The 16,296-nt window shown below is 43.2% G+C and overlaps 1 protein-coding gene across 1 annotated transcript; it reads left to right on the plus strand.

Moving 5' to 3' along the window:
- Positions 1–9,007: 9,007 nt before the first annotated feature.
- On the plus strand, positions 9,008–14,901 carry LOC115078728 (extracellular calcium-sensing receptor-like). The gene is made up of 4 exons (XM_029581718.1): positions 9,008–9,551; positions 9,856–10,083; positions 11,832–11,955; positions 13,506–14,901. Exons 1-4 carry the CDS (start codon positions 9,192–9,194, stop codon positions 14,420–14,422), a joined length of 1,629 nt encoding a protein of 542 aa, XP_029437578.1. The 5' UTR covers positions 9,008–9,191; the 3' UTR covers positions 14,423–14,901.
- Positions 14,902–16,296: the final 1,395 nt, after the last annotated feature.

Here is a 16,296-nt window from a genome sequence, read left to right on the forward strand (position 1 = left end):
AGGCCTCAGGGTGCAGGAACTCAGCTTGGGTTGGGTGTGAAAGAGAGCGGGAGGCAAGGAATGAAGATAACATGGAGATGCTGAAATAGAGCAGCACACAACTGTTTTAACCAATTCTGCTTTCTGGCCATTTCCTTAAAACATGGTCAAAAGAGTTAACTTACGCTTATCTATAAACACAGGGACACCACTAACCCAAATAATTACAGAGGGATCTGTGTCTACAGTAACGTTAGCAAACTGCTCTGATGTGTCCTCAACAAACGAGTACTAAAATTCCTAATGAACAGCAAAAGCTTACACAGAAATTAGATTCAGTTTCTCTCCAAGCACCAAACCATTGACTACATCTTTACTTTATAGACACTGTTACTACTGAAGAGACCCTCAGGCCCGGGATGGAAACCAAAAGGTCCATACTGAGTAATTTATTCTTGGATAAGAACAGAAGAAGCTCCACTGTGGGTCCGTCCAAGGTCCACTGAGCCCTGCATCTGGTCTCCGACAGTGGGCAGTCCGGTTCACATGTACTTGTCAGATCCCCCAATAGCTGAAATACTGTTTTTCTATCTCACTCCCAGGGAAAAGCTTTGGCTTTCCCAAGTCTACCAGGCTAGTAACTGTTCATGGACCTTTCCTTCAGGAATGTGTCCAATCCTCTTTTGAACCCCCACTGCATTAGTTGCCTTGACCACATCATCCGGCAACAGCATTGCTTGATTGAGCGCTGAATGAAAAAAAAAATACTTCCTACCATTTGTTTTAAATCTACAGGATGCTAGTTTCATGGAAGGCCCCTAGTTTGTAGGGTAAATAACTGTTCCCTATTTACCCGTTCCACCCTACTTTCAATCATATCCCCTCTCAGTCGTCTCTTTTCCAAGTAAAAAAACTCTCATCTGTTTAGCCTTTCTCCATGAGGGAGCTTTTCTATCCCCTTTATCATTTCAGACTGTACACAATACTTGAGGTGTGGTCGCACCATGGATCTATACAAAAGCATTATAATATTCACAGTTTTGTTCCCTTTTCCTTTCCGAATAATTCCTAACAGTCTATTTACTTTTTTTGACTGCTGCCACACACTGAGTGAAGATTTCAAGGTATCATCCACAAGGACCCAGCGGTCCTTTTCCTGGGTGATGATTCCTAACACAGATCCTGGCATCGTGTACCTGCAGCTGGGATAAGTTTTCCCCTCGTGCATTACTTTGCACTTACCCACATTAACTAACATCTGTCATTCAGAGGCCTGGTCTTCTGGTCTCACAAGGTCCTGCTGCAGTTCTTACTAGCGGTCTGACGCAGTTTTAACGACTTGAAAAAATTTGATCTTATCTGCACATTTGGTCACTTCACTCAACATTGCTTCTCTAGATCATTTATGAATATGTTAATAAGCACAGGTCCGAATACAGACCCCTGGGGCACTCCACTCATTACCCTTTTCATTCAGAAAACTGACCATTTAGTCCTACCTTCTGCTTCCTGTCTTTTATCCAGTTACCAATCCACAGTAATGCACTGGCTACAATTCCATGATTTTCCAATTTTCTGAGGAGTTTCTCAGAGTGACTTTGCCAAATGTCTTCTGAAAATCCAAATACACTATATCAACTGGCTCATCTTTATCTGTATTTTAATTTATGCCCTCAAAAACTCTAGCAAATTGGTAAAGCAAGACTTCTCTTTGCAAAAACCATGTCCACTCTCACCCATTAAACCATGTCTTTCTATGTAGTCAGTAATTTTGTTTTTAAGAATAACTTCAACCATTTTGCCCAGCACATATGTCAGACTAACTGGTAGTTTCCCAGATCACCCTGTAGCCCCTTTTAAAAATTAGCATCATATTGGTAAACTTCCAGTCTTCTGGTACAATGTCTGTTTTAAATGATAGGTTGCAAATCAGCAGAAACAAGTCTGCAATTTAATTTTTGAGTTCCTTCAGAACTCTGAGGTGAATACCATCTGGTCCTGGTAATTTGTTATTCTTTAGTCTGTTAAAATGTCTTCCAGTTTCACAGTGATTCCATCTACTCGCTCAGAGTCATCACCATCAAAACATGTTTCTAGTATGGGTATGACTCGGACAACCTCCTCAGAAAAGGCTGGCATTTAGTTTTTCTGCTTTTTCCTTGACTTTTCTGACCACTCCTTTTACCTCTTGGTCACAGGCTTTTTGCTTCAGATGTACTTGAAAACATTTGTATTACTTGTTTTACCATTATGGCAAGCTTAATATTTTACATCTAATTTGCCAGAGCTTATGCTCTTGCCTATTTTTCCTCATTTGGGCCCGCTTTCCATTTTTTTAATGATACCCTTTTGGCTTTAATTGCCTCTTTTACCACACTATTAAACCACACTGCTGGTCATTAGGCTTCCCTGTAACCTTTTTTAATGCACAGAATACATTTTGGCTAGGCCTCAAGGATTGTCATTTTAAACAGCGTCCAAACCTCCTGCAAATTTTTAACCTTGAGGATTGCTCCTTTCAGTTTTTATCTAACAGATTTCCTCATTTAATCGTCTCCCTTTTTATAGTTAAATGCTACTGCTGTTGTTTCCCTTAGTATTGGCCCTCCTGTGATTATGTCAAGTGTTATTCATTATGATCACTGTTGGCAAGCAGATCTACCCCTTTATCTCTTGCATCAGGTCTTGTGTTTCATTGAGAAATAAGATCAACCCCTCTGGCTGGTTGCAAAACTTAGTGGAACATAACCAGATACGCATTCCACTGAATACATCCACTTAAAGTCAAAGTTACCTGGATAAAGTTATCTGGATAATTTTAGGTGTGTCCTGCGGCATGACCGGACTTTCCTGGAAAACTGTGGATAGCGCTGAATATCAGTGCTGTGCAGATAAAGTTAAATCCGTTCCCCACCACCTCTATTTTTATCCAGCAAAATTTCATGTGGTAATGAGTTGACCGGGCACACTTTAAATGGACAGCGATGGGGGGAGGGAGGGAATTTTTGTAAATAAAGATTTGTCTGGATAACTCCAGCCCAAATCTTTTGAATATGGATCTCTAAATGACTCGAGATCAAATGCTCGCAGTATGCCATCTGATCATTTATCTGCTACCCCAGAAGGTCTGCAAGAGAACCTAAACCTGCTGCAGAGCAACAGCAAGTCACTGACCCTACAGGTCAATCTGGAAAAGATAAAAAATTATGATACAGAGGTATTATCATATTCTCTGTTTTATTCTCCAGTCCTTTCCTACTCATCCCTAGCGTTCTATTTGCTTTCTTGGCCATCACCAAACACTGAGCAGAGGATTTTAACATATTTTTAATGATGATGCCTAGATCCTTTACTTGAGTGGTGACTCCTAATGTGGAACCTTGCATTTTGTAGCTATAATTTGGGTTACTCTTCCCTAAGTGCATCGCTTTGCATTTGTCCTCATTAAATTTCATTTGCCATTTGCATGCCCAGTCTCCCAGTTTTGCAAGGTCCTCTTGCAATTTCTCACAATCCTCTTGTGAGTTAACAACTTTGAATAATGTTGTGTCATCAGCAAATTTGATCACCTCACATGATGTTCCCATCTCCTGGTTATTTATAAATATATTAACAAGCATCGGTCCCAGAACAGATCCACTATTCACCTTTCTCCGTTAAGAAAATTGACCATTTAGACCTGCTCTCTTTCTGTCTTTTAACCAGATACCAATGCACAATAGGACACTGCCCCTATGCCATGACCTTTTCATTTCCTTAAGACAGCTGCATGTGGAAATCCCCTGTGCTTGACCTCTCCAAAATGAAGGACCAGTTACCACACGTCTCACCTCGGACATACTACTCAAGGAGTTGCCAAGCCCCATTCATCCGCCCCTCTCGACACACAGCTGAAGGAGCCACTGTGCCCCAATCTCACCTCCATTCCCCACCTCCCTAATGCACACCTGAAGTGTGAGTGTCCGTGGGGGAGTGCACAATGGCTGACACCAATGGGGATGACACCAGGGCATGGTGACCCTTTCACTTGTTTGTTAGGGTGAGGATCTGAGTGAAGGGCCTCCTGTCCTCCTCTCCCCCTCTCACTATTAAACGTTAGTGACTGGATCTGCAGCCATACTAATGTTGAGCATCCACTCCGGGCAGGTGTTACATTTTAGGCCTTAGCGAGCGCATGTAAAATAGCACATGGAGGACAGTTAACCCACGCTATTTCACGCATGCCCGCAAAGGGCTGATTTGCATCTGACATTGTTCATTTACACGGAGGCATGCTGAGTTTTAGTGCACAGGCCCCTATATATATTGCTTTGGCAATCCATGCACAGGAGCTAATTTATCAAAATGATTGGGTGGGGTTGCTAAACTCAATCAAAACAGTCCCTCCATGTACACAGTAAAAGAGTTTGCGCTATACTGGGGCTGCTTAAGCACCCACAGACTTGGCACATATAAAGAGCTGAACAAATTGTCATGCAAGTATAGTTTCTGAATCTGAGAGAAAGTAAAAGAGTCTGAGAAAGAAAGAAATCAAAGTCAGAAACTGAAAGAGAGAGAGGGAGAGACATTTCCTAAATTTATGTATGAGATCTAAGTTTCACAAAACCAGAAGCAACCACCTCTCCAACAACTACTCACAACAAAAGTGACCAACTTTAGAGAGGGAAATAGCAATAAACTATTACCTCATACGAAACTTACAATCAGACTCGAGACAATATCATAGATATATACTCAATTAAAGATTTAATCTGCTGTCTCTCGCCCTTACAGGGCCACAGGCAGTAGTCAGCCTTCAGAGTATCGATAATTTAATCATTTATTGTCTCTTTGTCTCTACTGTGAACATTTATATAAATACTTTTAATACTTTTTTAATTCAAAAAAATTTTTTTTTAAAAAAGATCTAAGTTTTGCATACAATGAGATAATATTTCTATATTTTCTTTACAAACCAAAGCTAAACTGAAAGAGAGCGAGAGAGAATCGGATATCACAAAACAAACTTTAGAGATGTATTTTTGTTCGGTGAAGATTAAACCTTCATTTGTTTTGGTTATTGTTAGCTGTGCATAATTCTCCAGGGACCAGTCCTTAAAGACATCTGATGACCTGATTTGTCCCTGAGCATCAGAAGATTTCTCCTATGTGCTACCGACTCCTTCTGATCGTCTCAGGTGTTTCCGCTGAATATTGTTTCCGACGCCTGCCCTATATGCGTCAATGACCCTTCTTGGGTTGATGGTTCTGCTGGCGATGCCCCCTCCTCTCTTCTGTGCTCTCTCCCTGTCCCCGGGCTGCACCCTCCAGAGCCAGAAAGAGGTGGGCTATGCGCAGGACGGGGACATCCTGATAGGAGGAATAATACCAGTGCACCTCAGCTGGCTGAGACCAGAAAACCAGATGGCTGGACAGCCCGATCTCTGCAATACGTAAGATGCCTGCTTTTCATTTTCATCTTAAGTCTCTTGTACTGTTCTAAAATTCTCTGGTATAAGAATGATCCCCATGCATGCTGCCTGTGTGTGTGTGCATGTTTACGTATGTGTGTATCTCTGCTCCTTGATGCACTGTGGGTGCTAACTCTGTGTGCATGTGCGTGTCTGCTCTATGATTCCCAGCGGGTGATGCCTGGACATGTGTTTCTGCTTGGTGGTCCCTGTGAGTGCTGCCTGCATGCATGCGTGTGTATATGTGTTTCTGATTTCTAAAGCCCTCTGTGTACATGTGTGTGTGACCAAAAGCTCAAATCTGCCTCAGTTTATGGTTATAAATCGCATTCTGTGACTCCCTAATGCAGCAATTCCCAAAACTGTCCTTTTGATCCACACAGCCAGTTGGGTTTTCAGAATATCCACAATGAATATGCATGAGATATCTCGATCGAATGTCGGTACATAAAAACAAATAATAAATGAGCACCCATCTCTGCTCAGCAGTCCTTGAAGCATCATCATCCCATGATCCAGGAAGCTTGAAACAATCTCATCGACACCATCTTTGGAGCCAATCATTCATCTCCAGAATGCAAGCTTCCCTGTCTGGGCTTTTATCCTTGACTGGGAAGATAGAGGGAAATACTATCTGTACACTTATCTGCTTTTCTCTTTCTCCCAGAGTCATGAAGTCACTTTTGATATGTTCCAGGTGATACACAGAGCAATATCATTTGTGCTAACACGAATGGGCAGCATCGGATAATAGTCAGTAGCCTTGTGAGTTTTTGGCAATCTCTCTGTAACTTCTTGGATTTTGATACCTGGCAGACAGCACACATGTCTGGTCAGTAGATGAATGCCTCCGTGCCCCTCAGAATTGAGTCACCAACCACCACTACCCTCAAAACCAAATTTCCCTGACTGGTAATTAAACCCAGGCTGGAGCAGTGAAAGAGCCAAATACTAACCACTAGACCACCAGGGACACTGACAAATATATCTCATGCATATTCTGAAAACCTGACTCGTTTTGGAGTCGATAGGTTTGAGACCCACTGCTATAATGTGAGCCTCAGCCTAAGCTTGCACTGCATCATTAGTGAACATAGTTTGACATTCAGAAGTCAGAATTCTATAGGTTAAATGTAATCTCATCAGTCATTGACTGAGCTGCAATCCACTGCAGCTCAGAGACAGGAACTGCTGCTTACTTTAGGGGAACTGAGAGAATGAACCCAGAATAGTGCATGAGATCATCTAGTGAATATGAAGTAGAATCTGGGCAGATATAATCTGGAAGCCAGAGAAGAGAAAAACATAAGCTTGAGACAAAAATAGATGACCTTTGCAGCAGTTAACACACCTGATAAACGTGGAACTCCATTTTCTTCTCAGATTAAACACCAGAGCATATGGCTGGGCACAAGCCATGGTATTTTCCATCAATGAAATCAACAGAGACCAAACCCTTCTCCCCAACATCAGCCTGGGCTTCCAGATCTATGACACCTGCTACTCAATCACCAGAGCCTTGAAGGGCATCACATGGATGATAACGGGGCAAGAGAAACCCATCCTGAACTTCCAGGGCCAGAGCCAGGCATCACTGGCAGCCATCATTGGTGAATCCAGTTCTACCTCTTCCATGTCTATAGCTAGGGTGCTGGGACTTTATAGATATCCTCAGGTAAGCGCAGTCTCCCTCTCTGGAAAGTCACAATTTATTAACAAATAATGCAGGGCAAGAAGACCAATACTAATACAATCACTTATTGATTGATTGATGCTTTCAGCAGTCCTGAGGGATTGTTGAAAGCAGAAGCTGCATCTGAGTGGATATTGTGTTTTTGCAAAAGTAATAGACATTAAAGTTTTCATTTCCTTTTCTGTGTATATTAGCAGAATTAGGTAGAAGGAGTAAAGACTGAAGGAATTAGGAACAGGGTGAAAGCTTTTTTACTTTCTGTGCAAGAGCTTGCAATAGTCAGATTTTTGCCGAGGGAAGGCGAGAAAGCCATTTCCTGGTGAAATATTCAGCAGTGTTTGATTTTTCTATCCACCTCAGTCACATAGTGTCACACATGCACCGTTACCCAAATTAGAAGTTTAGCAGGTGAAGTTTGCTGAGGACCCCTGGTGAAGAGGAGACTGCATCACAGGCTGAATCAGGTGGCCAGTGAGGAGATGGCTTTGGTAGCTAAGAACAGAGCTCACTGGAGGCCTCTGCTGGTGGGGAGGTGTCATAGCGGACAGGATCAGGTCACTTGAGGCTGCATGTCAGGTGAAACCGTGACATAGATCTAGGTCTCAGTGGAACAAAGGACCTGGTGTAAGGGATAAAGGTGGTAGATCCTCTTGGCAATAGTGATGATAATGCAATTACATTTGACATAATGTGCGCAGGCAGATACTAAGTAAAACTACCACAGTAGCATTTAACTTTAAAAGGGGAGATTATACTAAAATGAGAAAATTAGTTAGAAAAAAACCTAAAAGGAGTAGTTGCCAAGTTTAAAGTTTGCATGAGGTATGGACATTGTTTAGAAATCCCATCTTGGAAGCTCAGATAAAATATATTGTTGCTAATAGTCTTTGACCAATTGTTTAAAAAAGTCATAGTACTTGAAGACTGAAGAGTGGCCAATATAACCCTGAATTTTTAAAAAGTGCTTCAGGAATTTTCTGCCTGGGACTGACGTCAGGGTCAGTCCCAGGCAAAATTGTAGAAGCCATTCTTAAAAACAAAATTACTGATCACATAGAAAGACATGGCTTAATGGAGAAGAGTCAACATGTTTTTATCAAAGAGAAGTCTTGCTTGTTTGAGGTAAATAAAGATGTGGATAAAGGTGAGCCAGTAGATAACATTGTATTTGGATTTTCAGAAGGCGTTTGACTGAGTGTCCAAGGTATGCAAATGTATCACATGCATATTCATTGCGGATATCCTGAAACCCTGACTGGCCATGGGGTCCCCAGGACACGTTTGGGAAGTCCTGTTGTATATAATGCTGATAATAATAATATCAATTTTGTTGTGGTACTGGAGTTTTTCTAGGCTTCGAAACCTTTAAAGAAATTATTAAAACATTGTTCTTCTTCAGGTCTCAAAAACTCATAGACTACAGCAGCTTGTTTGATGGTCATTTAAAAGGTCTCACTGCTTTCAAAGACTCCAGTTTACCCCAGGACCAATATGGCTACAGGATTTTTGTTGTAGTATATTGCAATTCCCTGTGTTTTAGATCTGACCTTTCCTCCCCTGCTCTGAACCCTCTGCTCTTTCAGATAAGCTATTTCTCAACGAGCCCTGTGCTGAGCGATAAGTTCCAGTTTCCATCTTTTTTCCGGATGCTTCCCACTGATGATATCCAGGCCCTGGGACTGGCCCAGCTGGTAGCCCAATTTGACTGGACCTGGGTGGGGCTTTTGTCCAGCCCAGGTGACTACGGTACTCTTGGTTCTCAGATCTTGAAGGCCGAGCTCTCTAAGTTGGGTGTCTGCATTGCCTTTCATGAAACGTTCCCTTTGGTTTCTCTGGCCATGAAAATCAAGCTTATTGTGCAAGTGGTGAAAGCATCATCAGTCAATGTTATATTGGTCTATTCTTCATATACATATTTAGCTGCTGTGATAGAGGAGTTGTCCAGCGCAAACATTACCGGCAAGGTATGGATTGTCTCTGATGGCTGGTCAGGAGCTTTTCATCTCTTAAAAAAAGAATATAGTCATATCTTGAGTGGCACCATTGGGTTTGCAGTTCATGAAGGTGAGATGCCGGGGTTCAAGGAGTTCCTTCTCAAGCTTCATCCTTCCACCTCTCCAAGTGACATATTTATCAAACCCTTATGGAAGGAAATCTTTGGATGCCACTGGCCTAGCTCTGAAGACAAACTGACCACCTTGGCGAAAGCAGGGATCACTACACCTACAATCCTGTGCACTGGATCTGAGAAACTAGAAGAGTTCAAAGGCCGAATACCACGCGAATTTGACACAACAATCAGCTATAACATATACAATGCAGTTTATTCTGTGGCACATGCCCTGCATGACATGCACTCCTGTGTCCCAGGGCAAGGGCCCTTCTCTAACAACATGTGCTCTGATTTCTGGAATTTCAAACCATGGCAGGTAGGAAGCAGCAGCGAGATTTACTGTGTTAGAGCTATATGTCTGAGCAATCAAGAATGTCTTTCCTTAGTTATTCTACCTTCTGTATCCTGCTAATGAACCTTCCAGAGCAGAGCTGAGGCACATTAGTGGGGCAGTTGACTGAGAAAGCTTCCAATTGCTTTTAACCTCTTCTGTAGACAGAAGATTTCAGCTTCCAGGGTCTTTTAGAAGCACCAAATTTGCTACGTCAAACTGAAAAATGAGTTACTGTTCCATTGCATGCCTTGACCATGACAATGCTGTTAACGTTTTTCCTCCCCAGCTCCTGCATTACATGAAAAAGGTGCACTTCAGCAACAAGATGGGGGAGGAGATATACTTCGACAGTAGTGGCAACCCCCCCGCTATGTATGACATCGTCAACTGGCACCTGCAACCCGATGGAACTATCAACAGTATGAAAGTGGGAAGATTTGACTTTAGGGCCTCGAAGGGGCAGGAGCTGTCCATCAATATCAGCGCTGTTCGATGGAACACACAATACAAAGAGGTACAAACCTACTATACACATAGCAAGAGGGATGTCTTGCGATGTGGATCCAAGAGTCTCTCAGGGTATAGAGTGGAAGAAAATCCAGGCCTAGGCAAGGGTCAGTGGCAGGTGGCAAGCAGGGATAGTCAATGTCCAGGCTAGGGTCAGTGGCAGACAGAAAGCAAGAGTGGTCAATGTCCAGGCAAGAGTCAGTGGCAAGCAAGAATGATCAGTGTCCAGGCAAGGGTCAGATCTAAAAGTCAATTCAAGAGGGAGACAGGTACAAGGCAAGAGGGACTGATGTGGCAGGGCAACCTGGAAGAGACGAGGCTGGGCTGGACAAGAAGAGTCAGGGCAGGCTGGAGAGGAGGCTGAAGAAATGCTGGCAACACACACTGCTGAGGTGTCTGCTAGTCCTCCGAGGAAGCCTTATGTAGCAGTGATGACATCAGGAGGCGCCTAGTACCCTTTCCCACTGCAGGGTTTTAAATGAGAGGACTTTGGGCGGGTGTGCGCCTAGGGGGAGCCAGCATGTCGGTGTCCCATGGTGCTCTTGGCAGTTGTCAGCAGCTGGTGGCTTCCAGGCTGTGAAGAGGTGCTGGAAGCATCTGGGTGAGTGAGGTGGCTCATGGGACTGTCCTGCGAGCCATTGAACCACTGACCTTTACAGTCTGGGAAACTGATAAGCATGGGGGTGACCTGCACAGCTCAGCAGATACTGGCATAAGCTTGCTGGGCAGACTGGGTGGATCATTTGGTCCTTTTCTGTCGTCATTTCTATGTTCCTATGTTTTTATTATCATTATAGCTTCAGCCATACTTATGGCCTTAACAGTCAATTTCTTAATATTTTCTGAGTTGGCCAGAGGTCAAGAGAGGGAACAAAATGAGTAGTTTTGCAGTTTCAAAACTTAATGCATGTTGTTCTGGCCGGACAAAAATTATCCACAGAAAAAGAGGATGTAAAATCTCTGTGGGTGGGTGTTTTTTTTTTTTTTCCCCCTTGATCGATTTTTTGCTCAGACTTTCCCTTTCAGAACTGGTGCAAAATCTGCAAGGAAACTTACCTGCAGACCTTTTCACCTGTGCGCACAGTTTTGAAACGTGTTTCGCCCCTCCACCCTCACAAAGTTATGCCCATCAATAGCGGAGCTGTTCATGCTCACAACTTAACACCCCTCCCCCCTCCTCCCTTCAGCCTTGGGTACAGTTCTGCGGAGCGATTCAGCTGCATGGCAGCCCGATCTTCAACATCAACTTGGGCGTTTCTCTCATGGGCAAAAATCTAGTTGGGTTTGTCCGCGCTCGAAATGATGCAAGCAACCTCGCAGTCGGGCACAACTCTGGAAAACGTACCCCTAAGGGACTGAGCATCGTGTGAGAATACCAAACTGCCTTGCGCTGTTTCTCTGTACTAAGCCTTATTTGTGGGTGAAGGACAAAACAGGGTCCGCTACATTCTTACACCGGTCAGAATGATATCCCACAGAAGTCATGAAAATCAACGATGAGTGCGGGCATCACACTAGGGTCATGATAGGAAGTAATCCAGTGCAAAAGAATCATTTGGCCCTAATGCGCATAGCTGAGACTCTCACGCCTGTACACGCTCCCCCCTCCCTGAGAAAATTGTTCAGTTGCCGTCATATAAATTAAATACTCTCTTTCACATCAGCCCCCTCAACATAGATTAAAAAAAAATATATATATCAAGATCTAGAAGGGATTTCATTCTCTCTCCTTCTCCACCCCCTCCCCCTCCCCAGGTACCGCGCTCCGTGTGCAGCGAGAGCTGCGGCCCCGGGTACAGGAAGGCGGCTTGGAAGGGACGGCCCCTCTGCTGCTTCGACTGCCTCCCCTGCGCGGAGGGGGAGATTTCCAACACGACAGGTAAATACAGCGGAGGATCGCTCTGTTTATGGGATTCCATGCAGGTGAAAAGATAACAATGGAGTGCCTGATAGTTACTGTCGTCACAACCAGATCCATATAATCTGTTGGCGCTGGAATGACGACCTCCCTGCACACACCGTGACTAAATGAAGAGAGGAGCAGGGCTATAGTGCCACTTGCTAAGAGAGTCCATCTTGCAGGCAAGAGTTTAAGCAACTAACCTCGAAAAGAAGAGAAAATATTTAATCAAGGCTTAGATGCACACGTGACATTCTCAGTGGCACCTGAGGAAGGACCTGAAATCCTTTGAATTTAGATACTTCTTCAGTCATTGTTGCCTGCACATGTCACCTTCAAGCTACATATTCTTCAGTAATGCTTTCAAGGGCTGTAGAAGCTCTAGGAATAATTTAGTGACCATCAGACTCCAACCAAAATATACTACCCTTGAGTGAAGTAAGCTACTACACCTCGGTAGCTAGTAGACAATCCTTACCTCCGATAGCCAGGCTAATTGTTTCCTCTTTATGACTTCTACCAATCACATGATTTATGACTTTGCTGCAATCCTTATCTTACAAATATGTTCTGAAAGTTATCAGTAAAACACAAATTTATGGACCAGGGACAGAGCACTGGTGACATACAGAGATAAGAGGATAGTATATGTATGCTATGTTCTGCAATGGTCAGCAGGGAAACATCATTTCATTTAATATTTAGATACCACCCAATCAGACTATCACTTCCCCAAGGTGATGTACAATATACATTTAAAAATTCAATCCAAAATCAAAACAGCAAATTAAAGCTAAGTTAAAATTACCCCCCCCCCCCCTCCACATTCCCACCAAATCTCAAACACTGCCATAGGGTGGCACCATCCAATCCATACCACCCCCAGCCAAAAATGGTCACATCATTTTACCTTCTAAATCATTCTCTCGGAAACATCCACATTTTAATTTTTTTCCCTAAATGTCATGAAATTAAGTTCTACCCTGACGTCCTGAATTCCATAGCTTCTACCATGCCACAGAAAAAGCTTGCTTGCAAAATGAAGCCTTACATATCTCCAGCCTTTTAGGGACTTGCAAAACAAACCACTCTCAGAGGATCAGAGAATCTGCCCAGGGATATATCAATCAATTAATCTACATAGCCTGGTCCCACCTGCCTCGATACCTGAAAGTGCAGAATCAGGTCTGAATTTCACTCTCTCCTTCAAAGGCTTCCAATGGAGTCAGCATAACACATCATGCATTATAATATGTCTTATTTTCAGAGATATAGAATGAATCAGAATGCATACAACATCTTATAGCCCCTTCCCTCCACTCATCCTTCCCCCATAAGTGGGGAATACCAAACATCTCTCCCTCCTCTATTCCCCCTAAAATTAACCATGTAGTCCCTCCCCCTACAATTTCCCATATTCCCCCTTCTATACTTCCCCCATACCCTACACGCTAGAAATAATTTTCATTACAAGGTAGGAGGCAACATTCTGACCATACATCATAAACATCCGATTTTCTGATTTCTAGATTCCAATGTCTGTTGGCAGTGTGCGAGTGATCAGTGGCCCAATGAGAGAAGAAGTGAATGTGTTCCAAAGAAAATAGAATTCCTCTCCTATCAGGAAGTTTTGGGTGCCATTTTGGCTGTAGTCGCCATTTCCTGCTCCATCACAACATCTGTTGTATTGTACATCTTTATCAAGTACAGAGACACTCCCATCACCAAAGCCAACAACCGTGAGCTCTCCTTTCTTCTCCTAGGTGGCTTGGTGCTGAGTTTTCTCTGTTCTCTACTGTTCATTGGAGATCCTCAGCCGATGACCTGTTTATTTCGCCAACCTGCCTTTGGTATCATCTTTGTCATCTGTGTCTCTTGTGTGTTGGCAAAAACCATCATGGTGGTTGTTGCTTTCAATGCCACGAAACCCAACAGTAACCTAAAAGGATGGTTGGGTCTAAGGGTGCCCATTGTGATAGTTTCTGTTTCCACATTCCTTCAGGTCCTCATCTGTGCTATCTGGTTGCTGCTCTGCCCTCCCTTTCCAGAGAAGAACATGAAACTGAAGACTGGTATTATCATATGGCATTGCAATGAATGCTCAGATATTGCACTTTGGAGCATGCTGGGATACATGGGTCTCTTGGCATGTGTCAGTTTCCTGGTGGCCTTCCTTGCACGCAAATTGCCTGACAGTTTCAATGAGGCCAAATGGATCACTTTTAGCATGCTCGTGTTCCTGAGCGTCTGGCTCTCTTTCATCCCAGGCTATCTGAGCACCCAAGGGAAGTACACAGTTGCTGTGGAGGTCTTTGGGATCATCTCTTCCAGTGCAGGAATTCTCATTTGCATTTTTTCCCCCAAGTGTTACATCATATTACTGAGACCTGAAATGAATACCAGGGAGCAGGTCTTTAGAAAAACTACAGGGAACAGAATAGGATAAGGGCCAACTCAGAATCCTTGATATTTATCGATTCTGCATCATGTGGTTCATTTTCTAGTGCTGTTCTACTAGCTGCTGTAATGGTCCTGGAAAAACCTGGAAGCGTAGAGTTAGTGATACATTTTAGAAGCTCCTCTTAAGACGTGTAGCATATGAAGTTCCTTCTTCAGACTGACTCATTCACAAATACTGTTTGCAAATTATTTTCAGTTCAATTTCAGCAAAAGCTGTAATATTGTGGTGTTTCTGGGGCATAGGCAATTTATCATTTAGCGATGAACTCAAATGTCGGACTTGTTTCATTTACAAATAGGTCGACTAGCCAGCCAACTCAACTTTACAATATTGACTTCAGGGAGACTATTAGGGGGGAGGATTAAAGTGATTGCAGCCCAATTCCAATTATTAATCTGCTAAAAATAGTATTTAAGTGGTAAATATTAATTCCAGAACACAAAGCTAGCAGGAATAGAGCTGTGCCACCGGTTAATTCTCACACATATTTTCAAATGTTATATTAAATTGTGTGTATAATGTAGAATAATTTAATACAATAAATACTGAGAATAAAATGTTTTTTTTCAACTGTTGTTTACTTTTTTTCCCTGAAAACATTCTTCTCTGCTTTTTCTTCCTTTGTCCTCTCCTGTCTCTCCTTGATCCTCTTTTCCATTTATTTATTCTTCTGTGGGTCTTCACTTCTGTCTCGATCTCTCCTCCTCATCTTTCTCTGCTGTTCTGTTTTCTTCATATCAAGATCTCTTACTTCTCTACATCTCTTGCTGCATCTCCTTCCTTTCGCTCTTCAGCTGCCGTGTGCATTCTCACCTGTAGATTTCCCCATGATCTCTCACTCCCAGTGACCTCTTGGAACCCTTTATTTCCCCTATATCCTCTTTTGTTCCTTCATCTACCTCTCCTCCTCCATTCCCTCTCATGCCATCTCTTGATACATTACCTCCTTGAACCATAATACGCATTTACACACTCTGGCTCAGTGCCCCCATGTGGCATACCTTTTCTTACTTCCAGTACACTGTAACCCCTCTCTGGTTCGCAAATACCTCTTACCAGCTGACTTCCATTCCTGTACCCTCTATGGCCCTCCCAGTACCTACCCCTTCTCCACCTCTCTCACCCACCATCCCCTCGTCCCTTTGTCCCTTGATCAACCCTTTACCCCACATTCTGACTCAATAACTTCTCCTGGCACCCCTTTCCCCCCTCTCTAACCCATCGTCCCCCCCTATCATATCCTCCCTGGCTCTTTTCTTCCTTTCAGCACCCCATAATCCTTTCACTGCCACAGAATCTACAATTTGCCCAATATGCCCTCTTCCGTTTTCAGATTCTCCCTATCTTCTCGTTAGCCCTCCAGCCACACCTCTATTTATATCACTGCTAGAACCAGTAGTGGAGATGCACAGCGGGTCAACTCCAAATCAGCAATGGCAGCCCAATTACAAAAGGAAAGGTGGCAACAAGAACATTATAGAAAGTCGAGGAATAAAGTACACGATGTGGGGGTGAGACAGAGATGTGCACCCAGCAGGAGAGAGACCTTGGGGTGATCATATGTGATGATTTCAAGGTAATGAAACAATGACCAGAACCAAAGGAATGCCCGGAAGCATAGGGAGAGGTTTAGCCATGGAAATGCCCATGTATTGCTCATTGATGAGACCTCAACTAGAGTAGGGAAGAAAGGGGAGAGAGGTGGTCCAGAGAAAAGCTGAAAAAAATGGAACTGGGTCTGCACCATAAAGAGATGATACCTAAGTATCTAAATATGTATACCCATGAGGAGAAGACAGATAAGAGAGGAAATGATAGAAACATTCAAATACCTCAACGGCATAAATAATGTGCAAGAA

This window comes from Rhinatrema bivittatum, chromosome 16 (genome assembly GCF_901001135.1).
Source record: "Rhinatrema bivittatum chromosome 16, aRhiBiv1.1, whole genome shotgun sequence".
Taxonomy (NCBI): Eukaryota; Metazoa; Chordata; class Amphibia; order Gymnophiona; family Rhinatrematidae; genus Rhinatrema; species Rhinatrema bivittatum.